This window comes from Amblyomma mixtum, chromosome 7 (assembly GCF_055824585.1).
Source record: "Amblyomma mixtum isolate Tamu chromosome 7, ASM5582458v1, whole genome shotgun sequence".
Classification (NCBI taxonomy): Eukaryota; Metazoa; Arthropoda; class Arachnida; order Ixodida; family Ixodidae; genus Amblyomma; species Amblyomma mixtum.
The window spans coordinates 82,661,237-82,673,531 of record NC_143018.1 but is presented as its reverse complement, the minus strand read 5'-3'; the positions used below and the strand labels follow the sequence as shown (position 1 = coordinate 82,673,531).

The window sequence follows — 12,295 nt, the reverse complement described above, 5'->3', positions numbered from 1 at the left end:
AGGAACTTTACAACCTGTACAGTTCTATAGCTCTTGTTTTAGTTTCCCCCGAATACTCACTTTTCCAGTAGTTCTCTCTAGATCCCTCTCAAGGCGCGCGGCATCGCTGATGATGACCTTCTTATCGGGTGGAGCATTTCGCAGCAGGTGCTGCACACGGTCTGTGCTGCATTGATCTGTCCTTGACATCTACCTACTTGCCATTGTCTACCCACTTCTACGTTAACTACCCTCTAGATGGTTGTAGAGGTAAACAGCTCCCGGGCAAGCAATCCTGCTCTCTCGCCCCACCCTTGTCTATCCATGGTTATTGTCGTCCTTCCATGGTAACTGCCCTCAGAGTGATTTTCGTGCAACTATCCTCCTCTTGAGCCTTCTTGCGTTCTCGACTCACCTTCTTCCACGGTAACCACCCTCTGGTTAAGCCATCCTATGCTCTCGCCTTACCCTCGTCCCCGGATGGCGATTTCTGAGCGCTCGCCAGATCCTACTCCTTCCATGGTAACCGCAGTCCGGTTGCACCTTCCTATGCTCTCGCCATAGCCTCTTTCTCGTACGGTTACCCGATGGGTGGTTCCCGTGGCAAGCTACCACCAGTTGCGTTTTGTTGCGAAAGCAACACTACGCGAGTTGCCGGAGCTGACGAAATTCTGAATTCGGAGCTGAATTTCTCGGAGCTCACGAAAGGCCATACTGCGCATGTGCGAGGAGCAGGGACGTCAGTAGGATTTGCCGGGCTAGTTGGTTCATTTCTGAATTAAAGATTTACCTGCGCGAAAGGATTAGGCGCCGCAACGTCTCCTGGAGACAGATTCACGACACTTATACTCCGTTTCATACATAGCTGTCAACGCAGCCAAGGCTGCGGCGCCTGTTCGCGCTCCTCGTCCGTATCGTAATGTAGTGAGTCGAAAGTGAAAATAGTAATGAACTCAAAATTAAAGTAAATGTTTGTTGATATTGCAGTATAATGATAATGGTGTTTTATTTTGCAAAAATATTGACTTTTCTTTTATGCTCTTCAAAACAGAGTGCCTTGGTTTTCTGGGTTTTTTTTTCGGCTCCTCCTGTATCAGGTTTTCGTAGCTAGGCCGGCCGGCGATGTCGTCTGCTTTCGTCTTTCGGTTTCCGAGTATGCGAAAATGGCACCGCTATTGCCTACTCGCTTGTTTTCTTCGCCCACTGCGGCTTCAAAAACATCTCCTGCTCGCCTGTTCTCCAAGCTGAAGTCTCCGAAAATTTCGAAAGACTCCAAGCAGGTTATTGTCAACGTTTACTCTAGCGTAAGGAAGCGCTTCCCGGAGAAGACTCTGCGTGAAGTTCTCGAAACTGTGGGCGAGATGACCGGGGTGAGCCCTCGGACAGTTGCGAGGTTCAAGAAGGAAGGTCTCGCTACTGGAATAAGATCACCGCAAAAACGACCTAGCAAGGTGACCATATCTAGCTCTCGCAGTGTTAAATATGACAGCTTTGCAGTCAACGCCATCCGACTCAAGTTACATCGTATGTATGCCGTACACTACACTGCCTTTTCCCTTCGAGACAAGTAAACAGCGCTGTGTTTTTCAAAGTAGGTATTAGAGTTTGACAGTTTCGAGTTTCTACCTAATGAATCTTTTAAGAAAAATAAAAAAATAATAAAAAAACCCAGCCGAGCCGGGAGTCGAACCTAGGCCCTTTGTAAAATGAACACAGGCGCGCGCTTCGTACCACTCAGCCACGACGCGAGGCGGACGGATACATTTTACTTGTTTTTTGCAGCGGACTACTTCCGTACCTTTGGCAGCGTTGACAGCTATGTATGAAACGGAGTATAGAAGCGCAAACTGACAACTTTATTTCAGGAAAACGCAAGCCGTATTTAAACGCTCTCTGTGACAAGCCGGTACATTGCACAAAATAAACAGTGACAGCTTCACTTGTGTCTTTCACGTTTTAGTGTTGAATTCGAAGATGGCATAATCTAGAGTTTATTTTGTGCAATGTAGCGGCTTGTCACAGAGAGCGCTTAAATACGGCTTGCGTTTTCCTGAAAAATAAAGGCGTCAGTCTGCGCTTCTAAGTGCGGTGAGTGTGTCTCCCTGTTGTCCTAATCCTTTCGAGCAGTAAAATCTTTAATTCAGTGGTGTCACACGGCGCACAGCTGGCGCGCCGCCGCCTTCGCTGCGCAGGTGACTCAGAGGAGCCGCCGCCGCGCTCGCCAGTTGCGCATGCGCAGTAGCGGCGCATAGCTACTGTGCCGGGGCCGCTGCCGCTGCCGCGTGCTCTCCATCGCCTCTCTCTCTCTCCTCGTTGCTTTCGCAATCCTCCAGGTTTAACCAGAGCTAAACCAGTGCCATTTTTTTTTACTTTCGCTCTATACCCTCCTTGAACGGTAACCATCATCCGAATGAGGGTCCATTCATCCCTCGCCACACCTTCCTTCTTCCACGGTAACCACGTTCCGGTTACGCCTTTCTACGTTCTTTCCATACACTCCTTCTTCCATGGTAACCGTCCTTCTCCTTCTAGGGTGACTACACTGGGGCTTGTTCCCGTGGCTGCGACCCAATGGTTGCGCCTTTTCACGCTCTCGCCATACTCTCCTTTTAGGGTAACCAACCAACGGTTACGGATTCCTCCACTCACGCCATACCCTCCACCTTCCAGGGCAACCGCACTCCGAGTGGATGCCATGGTAACCCACCCATCGGATAAGCAGACGACCACTAAAACGTGGTACTACGACGACCCGAACCATAGAAACGGGCGCGTAACAGCTGTCGCTGTAAAAAGGGAGTTTGTGATGCTTAATTACGGAGTAGCCAATAATTCAATGCTCGAGTTTTATTCCCTTTCATAATGAAGGGACCTGTAGCTTCCAAGAAGCTTCTCCTCTCTGTATCCGTTTTTTCAGCAGCGCCTACTAGCGTACACGAACAACGTATCAAGCAAAAAGCCTTTCAGTAATGTTTCAATTCACGATAAGCTAATTCACCAAATGACCGAGTACCTGGACTCCAAGCCTACAATATCGCATATTACACTGCGGCGTCAGTTGTGAGAACAACTTTAGCTCAGACGTGGAGCTCTAAACATGTTGTTGAGCTCGTTGAACGAACTAAATACAGCCAAACTCTGTTGCCACTTCGAAAACAAGATATGTTTCGCTGCATAAACACAAATATTTTGGCAGAGTTTAACAGATAACTGTTTTACTTACCCCACTCCAGCAACGCTTCAATGGCGTTGGCTGACGCATTCTTTGCCGCCTCGTGAATGGGGTAGTACCCGTTGTCGCACGTTATTTTGGGCGACGCTCCGAACTGGCTAAGCTGAAATGCAGTAAAGAAAGAAATATTCTAGATACATACATGGCCACGCCAGATGGGTAATGATTACAATGTCGAGAAGTGCAATGGTTCAACGCCGAAGGCTCGAACCAAGGACTAAAAACTAGAGAATTAATCGAAGACGCAAACTGAGACCTAATTCCTGCAGTACTGCAAAAAAGAAGCGCATGAGTCTACCGAAAAAAAAAAAAAACAAATTTTCAGTTTAGCCAAGCAAAGAAATAGCCAAGCAGACATCTTGCATGTGCATATTTTTAAGTTTTTATTTTTGCCTCCAGCGTCGTACTGATATTACCGTAACAATGCGATGGCAAAAACCCCTGAGGCTTTGCACCCGAACGCCGAGAAAGCACAGCCGGTAACATCTCTGGTATTCTCTTCCCTAATCAATATACGCCTGCACTGGAAGTAACTAGGTTTTGCCGAGTGCGGTTCTTCGTTGTTTTCAAAGCCACAGCAACCAAATTTTCTAAAATGTCATAACAGAAATAGTGCCAAAGCTCACTGCACTGGCTTTAATGGCTGTTTATGCTTCAGTGCAGGCTAAATGAGCGCTGTCAAATGCTCAGTCCTGAGTGCGAAACCTTGAATCCTGTGCCTAGTTTTTTCTTCCAAAAAAGATTCGCAGTAAAAAATAAACAAACGGCGCCACCTTCGCTAAGAACTGATTTGTATGCGAAAGGTGCGGGAAGGCCGTTTATATTGCCATCAAGGGGTAAAAACTACGACTCACTCTCATATTCTGAACCTGCATGCAATTTCCTAGTTTCAAAATGTTTTGAATAATTTCATTTGGCGCACAGATAAGAATACCCGAAATTAGGGAAACCTCACTCGCGCCACGCGGGTGCAACATACTGCGTCATCAGCCGGGTCATCAGCCACTGCAGGTCAGTAACTGTGGCGTCTTGTCGCTAAGCCCGTTTTTATGGGCTTCATTCCTGAACTTTCTTCGCATTCTAGTACCGGGATATTAGGCCTTAATTTAGTCCATTGAAAAATGAATTCATAGAGTAATATACTCTGTGTCACCAAAATCAGAGTGCTGCGCGAGGTGTACCTTGTGTTCAATTGTAATCAGCTTTTAGAACGTAACAGTGTTTGTTTCTACGCATTTTTTTTTTCTAGCTACTGTTGCACATATTTATTGCTCCCGCCTTACACAATGCCTCCCTGGAGGTCTTTAAGGTATCTGTAAATAAATAAACAAATAAATAAACACAGAGGAGCTTGGTCAGAAACATTTCGGTTGTCTACAACTGTGCGCCGACCAACGACAAAAGCCAACAGTCACAGTCACTGCGGCTGCTGATAGGCTAACACAGTTGCAAAACTGGAAGAATTTACTAGGAGCGTCGTGAACCAGCGTATAACTTCACATCGGTGGCCCATTAACAGTGCGTCGACACGCAGATTGTGCAAACTTCCGTTCAGCGTCTATAACAAAGAAGAAAATACTTTGCCCAGTTGTGCAGCATTGCGAAAAAAAGTTGCTGTCTAGACAGCTTGCCAGTTTCGAAATCATCACCGCTTACCAAATGTGAATGCATGGCGGATATGTCTTTCAGTCGTGGGGCAGTTGTGTAGGGGGCATTACAGCTACAAAGAAAGATACGGCGAGCTACGTGTCAGCCTAGACAGGCAAGGGGCTAAGTGCCTCGTGATAAAATAAAGAACAGTAAAGGTGAGGAGACGCATTGAAGAATAAAGAAGCTGACCGAACGTCAATTAGTCGAGGCTTATTGCACTCGTTACGAAAGATTTATTGGCCAAGCAAGGACTGGTGACAGCAAAGTACAAAAAGAAAACCATTCGCGCGCGAAAGGCAAAAGAAGAGCTGTTACACAAAAGCAGATGTGGCACAACTTACCAGTATTCTAGCACATTCGGCGTGGTCATAGATGGCGGCCAAGTGAAGAGCCGTGCGCCCATGCTTACTCCGAAGATTGGTGTCCAACTTGTCTCGGTGCTTGACAAGTTCCTGCGACAACGACACGACATTTCCACCCGTACCAACCGCTGCGTCTGTTCGAAGCAATTTTCCTCTGAATACGAAACGCTCATCCTGAACCATCACGTCACTCTCGCGGTTTGGATGCGCCAATTTGTTCGGTGCTCAACTCAAAACTCAGACCGAAGTGTTTAATGGCCAGCAGACCAATAGTTGTTCAATGCTTCGCTTTGAAATAAGACATCTCTGACGTCAGGAGTGAACAAAACACAACCAATAAATACTTTTCAAAGGTCGAGAAAGAAAATGGTGCAGTGAGCAGATTTTCCTTTCACTAAAAATGTCATCGCTGAAGTACATCTTAACAAGAAAAACAGTATGCTAGTGCGTGCGTTTTCTTAATGCTCGTGTAGTGGTGATTCGACACTTGGTGCAATAAAACGATTTGTCTTTTGTTGTGACGTTCCGTTTTACGATCAAAGTGTAAAAAGTGGTGTGGTGGGGAAGTGGGGCGATGCGGAGATTTAGTGGAGCGTTTTGGGGTTTAGAGAAGCACGAGCTGCCTATAAAAGGAGGATGGAAATGAAAAGCGCTGCTCCAAGCTTCATCCATGCACGGCATCACGCATGGAGAGCAACAAAGAAGTATTTACGATAAACCAGCGGAGTCTTACTTCCGCACAATATTATCAATTGAGACATGACAAATATGCTTTTGTCGGTCTGCATGTTCTCGCGTTGGGCTCAACCAATGCAGAGATTTTGTGCAATGTGTCTTTTTCGTGCCCAATTGCTGTTCACTGACGGTATCAGCGTACATTTAGCTAAGACATCACCGCAGGTAATAATCAAGGTAAAAAAAAACTGCGCCCTTTTTCAGGAAAATTATTCAAACCATCGTGATGAAATCGATGCCTTAACCAAAATAATGAATTGTTTGTTTATACGAACAAATTTTTGATAAGCATGCCAATTAATTCCTTGCGGTCATATTTATGGGTTTTAACGCTTTTGTATAGAAAGTCCTGAGGGGAACCTCTTGCTTAATTGCCATAGGCATGTCGGCACTCTAGCTCTGAACTCAGGAACTCTTTTGCGGACCAGGAGTAGGGTGTAAAGCATGGTTTTCTAGGGTACGCCAAGTGTGTCGAGGATGTAAGGGCAAAGCAAAGAAAATTTAAACTGGCGTGGTGCCCTTGAAAACGGACCAGAGATAGGACGAGATCTCTGCTTCTCTTTTGAATTTTATTCCATTGACCCACGCCTGTTTTGCTGCAGGCAGTAAATAGAAGCGATCATTTTCCAGAAAAAAAAAATTACAGAAAGAAGGAACTTCACAATGGAGTAGGCCCAGATATGGGCCCACCACAACATAACAGCAACCTTATGGTGACCTTCTTCGCCGCTCGCATAAAAGCGAGCAGCACCCGTTCTCGCGCTCTTTAGGTCATTCTTATTTTTTACGGTTGATACATCTAGGCGAGCGTCTTAACGCCGATCGTAAACCGGCTGTAAACTGTCCTCCGGTAATCGGGCGCTCTAGGCGTCGCTTCGTTCGGCGAGGTACAAGAGATGTAGGCTATCATATAATGCGTGCTGGATCTTGGTTGAAACCACCATAACGTCGATTGTTTTTCTCCGGAATGGAGTAACTACTCCCAGTAATGCGTTTATAACTCTCTGGTGCTGAAACGGTGCGGAAAATGCGGTAGATACGTGTCTAAGTAAGCTGAGAAGTGGCTGAACGACCAAACCATACTCGCAGGAAAAGGTGTTGGTTTCACAGAGCGAGCACTAATGCGCAAAGTTGTTAGCGTCGTCAAAAGACGGTAAACTGGGCTAAGATAACGACCAGCCCGAACGCTCTATCATTACGAAAATACAATGTTGCGGACGTAAACAACGATGTGGACAAGAAGGATGTTTGCGAATGGTTAACACCTTAGGTTACCAAGGCTGCTAAGCTCGCAAAGTGTGACCACTCAGGGAAGCGCTTCTAAACGTAACGAACCGCTACCCGAACTGAGGCCGCGGTTAGCAGACGCCAGTGCAAGTTATCGCAGAACTGCAAGATTTGGTTAAGACAAAGTGGAGCAATGAATTTTCGTTTATTTTGTTTCCGCTCTATTGCTAAAAAATTCAGGGGGCACTTCGGCTCTCTAAAGTGCTGCAAGGCGAAAGCGTTTCTGCTGTTTTTTTTTATTTTTGTTGCTTTTCTTGCTTTAATATTTTATTTTCTTATTTTTTATTTTTTATTTTATTCTATTTATGAGACCCATGCATTCACTAGATGTTCCTTTATTCGTGCCCAAACCCTGAGCCTTCGTGACGGAGTGGTAGCTTATCCACTTCAAATGCCAAAGGCCCTGGTTCGATTCCCAGCCTCGACACAGTTTTCTAAGTAGTGACGCCGAAACGCGGACACATTAGCTAACAGTCCTTGGTCACGACAGTATGAGGCATTAAAGGCTTTCGCCTTAATAATCAGCGGCACCGGCTAGCTGAACCTGGTCACAAGGGCGCTAGTGATGAACGGCGAAACGGAAAGGAATTCGTATAGAACGCCCACAACATTCAGGCACAGAACATTGTCCTCACTGGGGTCACATGTTTTGCACTATTCGAGAATTCTCTGAAAACTCGAGACCATTGTGGACGAGGTGTCGCAAGCGTATAGGTAGAGCGTATAGCGTCTCGCTTTTGTTGGAGCTCGGGACACTGTCGCAGTTGCTTTATCGACGAGGGTGTCGTAATGCGGTGCTAAAGCCCTCGAGAGAGAGAGAGAGAGGAAACTTTTATTTAAAATGAGGAAGGTTGCTCGAGCAACTTGGGTGGCACCCCTAGTCCAAGGCGCCACTGGCTTTCGCTGACTGACGGACTTGCTGAACCAACTTAAGTTGCTGATCCAGGGTCTCGCTGGTCAGGGCTACCTCCCACTGCTCATATGTCGGGTTGGATACAGTTAAGTGTTTTGGTTTCATTGTGCATTCCCACGATATGTGGTAGAGCGTAGGGCAAGCTCCACACCAAGGGCATGTATTCTGATATTGAGTGGGGCTAATCTTGTGCAGGATGAACAAGTTAGGGAAAGTGTTGGTCTGAATTTTCCTCCAGTCTATGGCTGCGGAGGTTCGGCTTTCAGATAATAGAGGAACTAAAAACCCCCGCAGGGCCCGAGAGCGACGGTGCAGCACATGGTGCTCAGTTGTGACACAAAGATAAGCACCTCTGCGGTGTCGTTTAGCATTGTTATCATTTTTTTATTGGAATAACATAGGTTGTGCGATGTTTTTTGGAACGCGATGAAGGTCAAGGTACAAGGGCGTTGAAAATTTGAGAAATGCCTCCTGCTTCTTTCTTTATTTTTCTTTATCGCGTCCTGGGAAAATGTTATGCCGAGGTGACCACCTCAGTATGGCAACAGTATGCGGCATGTGGAATGAAGTGGAGGCCTCGCCTCTTCTCAAGTTTAAGTTCGGAAATTTCGACCACTTGGGGCACTTTAACATGCACTGACATCGCACATTGGACAAACCTGTAGAATTTCGCCTTCATCGAAATTTTACTACCGCAGCCGGGATCGAACCCCCCGCGTAGTGTTATCTGCAAAATTTTCAAAACTTTCTTCATAGGCATTGTAGTTAGAAATACCGAATATCAAAAATACGCTTTTTAAGCTTATTTAGTTGGCTTCGAAGCTTTTCTCGTCTGTAAAATTAAGTTGCTCGCATTTTTAGTGCCGCAAGTAGAAAGGAGTTTGTGTATTATGTCATGTAGAAGAAGTTACTGTTAAGTTAGCAACAATGTGACCTGCAGCGTCGCTTTTTTATAAACTTCTAATGCGGGAAAGGCAACACAATGAACTTTCGAAATCGATTTCTTCACACTCGATATTTCGAACCACAGTGCCTATACGTAAAATTTAGAAACCGCGCTCGACTTCGATATCCACGTCTCAGCTTTGTAACATAATTTTTCGTCCTAAGAACGAAAATTGTAAACTTTATTGGGTAATCTCATGTAACTAGTGGTCTAAAAATTAAGCTGTATCTTTACAGAATGTCGGCGTTCCTATGGCAACCACATGTACAGACGGCACAGATGCATCTCCCTTGGTTTCTAATCTAAAAATCTCTATTAATTATAAAGAATCACCAGCCACTGAGCAGGTTCTATCGCTAAGCTGTAATTGGTCGCTTAAATTTGGTTTCTTTCCTATCCTTAACGGCTTTGTTTCCATCCGTGTGGCAGGGAAGGCAAATGGCCTTTTTAAGACGTTTTTAATGAGCACTTGTTACACCCTGCCTCTCAAACCAAACACGAAAGTAAAGGAAATTCAGCTCGACATCTCTGGGGAGCTGTAACGTTCCGATTTATGCAGCTACATTTCAAAACAATCCTATCATCGACAGCGCGGAGCCGCTCATTCAAAATATGGCTGTGTCTAGCCAGAGACGGATACTAATTGGCGTAGGAAATGGGAGAGAATGCTGCATTATACCACCACAGGTCTCATATTCGTTCGAGCGCTGCCTGGCTACTCCTCGGCTATTCGCAAAGATGGAAGGAATTTGGATTGGTTTGGTTTATATAGTTTAACGTCCCAACGCGACTCAGGCTATGAGGGACGCCGTAGTGGAGGGCTCCGGAAATTTCGACCACCTTGAATTTTCTGCACTCTCTAGGGGTTCAGTGTGCTCGCTTAGCGCTCTTCATCGAGTTCAATGAATAAAGTTGTTCAGTGCATTGAGAGCCCATCGTGTTCCGACATTGCATCATTTCTGCCATTTGGCAAAATCACCACGCAAGCCATAGGTTAGAGTGGCATTCAAGGAATTTGCAGGTAGGCCCTCACACGAGAGACAGGAAATGTTCCCCGCTTTAGAGTAGTGTCTCGGTGGCAGCTTAATTTCCAGGTATTTTCGTCCGTGGCTTCAAAGAAGCTAAAATAACACCTACACAGAAAACTTTACTCTCTTGGCAACTAATGAAAGTCACCTTTTTTCATTCTGGGAGGAGCTGCATGGTCCAAGGAATGCCATCCAAGGCTTGCCATATGCTCTCGTTAAGAATACTTGCTGCGCTTTTACGGTTACTGCTTTCATACGAGAGTTCAACAGTAAATATTTTGACAAAACATCGCGCAATTATTAGCCCAAAACAAAACAGCTAAGGTGGGCTTTCAATTTCGTTCGATCTTTTCACGAGTGGCATTCATTGCCAGCAGCTCGCCGTCAGGTGAGCCTTCACACATTATTATTATTATTTCCTGATACTCTTGACCCTCGCGTGAGTGTCGTTACAGGGAGGGTATACAATGCAATGTGCACGACAAAATTCATACCTCATAACGTCATGTTGGACGCCCTCGACACAAAATATCGATTGAACGCTCGAACTTGTGCACATCCTATTGCTCGATAACTTCAAGAGGCGAAGCGCTCGAATATATATATATATATATGTGTGTGTGTGTGTGTGTGTGTGTGTGTGTGTGTGTGTGTGTGTGTGTGTGTGTGTGTGTGTGTGTGTGTGTGTGTGTGTGTGTGTGTGTGTGTGTGTGTGTGTGTGTGTGTGTGTGTGTGTGTGTGTGTGTGTGTGTGTGTGTGTGTCTGTGTGTGCGTGTTTGATAGAATCTCCTGCAAGGGCAACGTTGCTGCCTGCGACATCGGCCAATAAACGAACAACGGCGAAGGATAAACGACAGGTGGGCGCGTACCTGCAGGGACTTGACCTTGTTGAGCTGGGTGCTCAGGTGGAGCGGACTCTGGACGTTCTTGTTGAGCACGCTCGTGTCGGCGCCGTTCTCGATGAGGAAGGTGATGGCATCGCAGGCCTCGTGCTCGCACGCGCTGTGCAGGGGCGTGTTGTCCTCGTAGTCCAGCATCATCAGGTCTGTTCACGCGGACGGGAGATAGGAAAGGTTAGAAGGGCGTTCACGTAATGCTATAAATCCATCCAACTATCGACTTTTGAAAAAGCGAATTTTGGATGCGATAGCTTTAAGGCTCTCGTTATACAGAAAATCCGGCATCATCAACGGCGACGTTGTGAGCGAAAAATCGGCCGGGGTCTGGTGGCCCACGTGCCTTACAATATCCTGCCAGGATTGCCACCTTCTGGCCACCCTGGGACACAAGATTCTGCCCGGCCTCGCGCAACCGGCCATGGTAGAAAAATGGGCCGGTGATGTAGCCTTGTCACTTCATCCTAGGTCACGTTACCTAGTGACGTCATCGCAACCTGCTGGCTATCACAGTTGGCAGTTAAATTACTGACTGATCGCGACTGGTTGCTCAGGAAGATCAACCTGTTCGCTCAAGCCCCACCGGTTGCAGCACCTGCCATCACAGTGCACTACGCTTAAGCGCTTCAGCACAACGCCAGGAGTGGTATTAGGACTCCAGAGATCTATGAATGTAGACAACGGAGCCCTCCACTACGGTGTCTCTCATAGCCTTAGACGCTTTGGGACGTTAAACCCCATAAACCAATCCATAAACCAAACCTTTCCTCAAAATGCGTTGCGTTCAAAGGGCAAGGCATAGCGCCGAACGGGTGGTGGGGTTCCGTGGACTCCCTGGCAGCGCTACAACAAGCTGTCGCGTTCCACTCCTAGAGGTGAAACTTAACAGTCATTAATTAGCAGTTAATTATTATTTAGTCATTAATAACTAACTAGCCATTAATTAGTAATATGTTATAACTTAGTGATTAGTAATTAATCATGTGTGACGTCATCCAGTGGTGACGGCACCAGCGCCACAAAGGCAATCAAAGTGGTGCGGAAAACGCTTTCGCTTCTACGCACTTTAGACAGTCAAGGTGCCCCCTGAATTTTTGCAGATAGCGTTGGGTGGTGTGCAGGTTGATATTCTGGAGTGGTGCTCCATTTAAGAGCGGAAGAAGGAAAAAATATGCTGCGTTAAGGTAGCGGTATAAAGCTGGAGAATTGGCATGAATAAGAATGGAAGATTTTTGTTCGGAATTTTTCCGCAGACTAAAGGGTAGGC

General features: G+C 46.2%; 1 protein-coding gene across 1 annotated transcript in view; it reads right to left on the bottom strand.

Moving 5' to 3' along the window:
• The window catches only part of TrpA1 (Transient receptor potential cation channel A1), a 174,014-nt gene that overhangs the window by 89,414 nt on the left and 72,305 nt on the right, over window positions 1-12,295 (bottom strand). The window contains exons 3-5 of the mRNA XM_089553029.1: window positions 11,002-11,177; window positions 5,203-5,313; window positions 3,203-3,314 (exon numbers count right to left, since the gene is read on the bottom strand). Coding sequence (XP_089409155.1) covers window positions 3,203-3,314; window positions 5,203-5,313; window positions 11,002-11,177 — 399 coding nt within the window. The remainder of the gene's footprint in view (window positions 1-3,202; window positions 3,315-5,202; window positions 5,314-11,001; window positions 11,178-12,295) is intronic.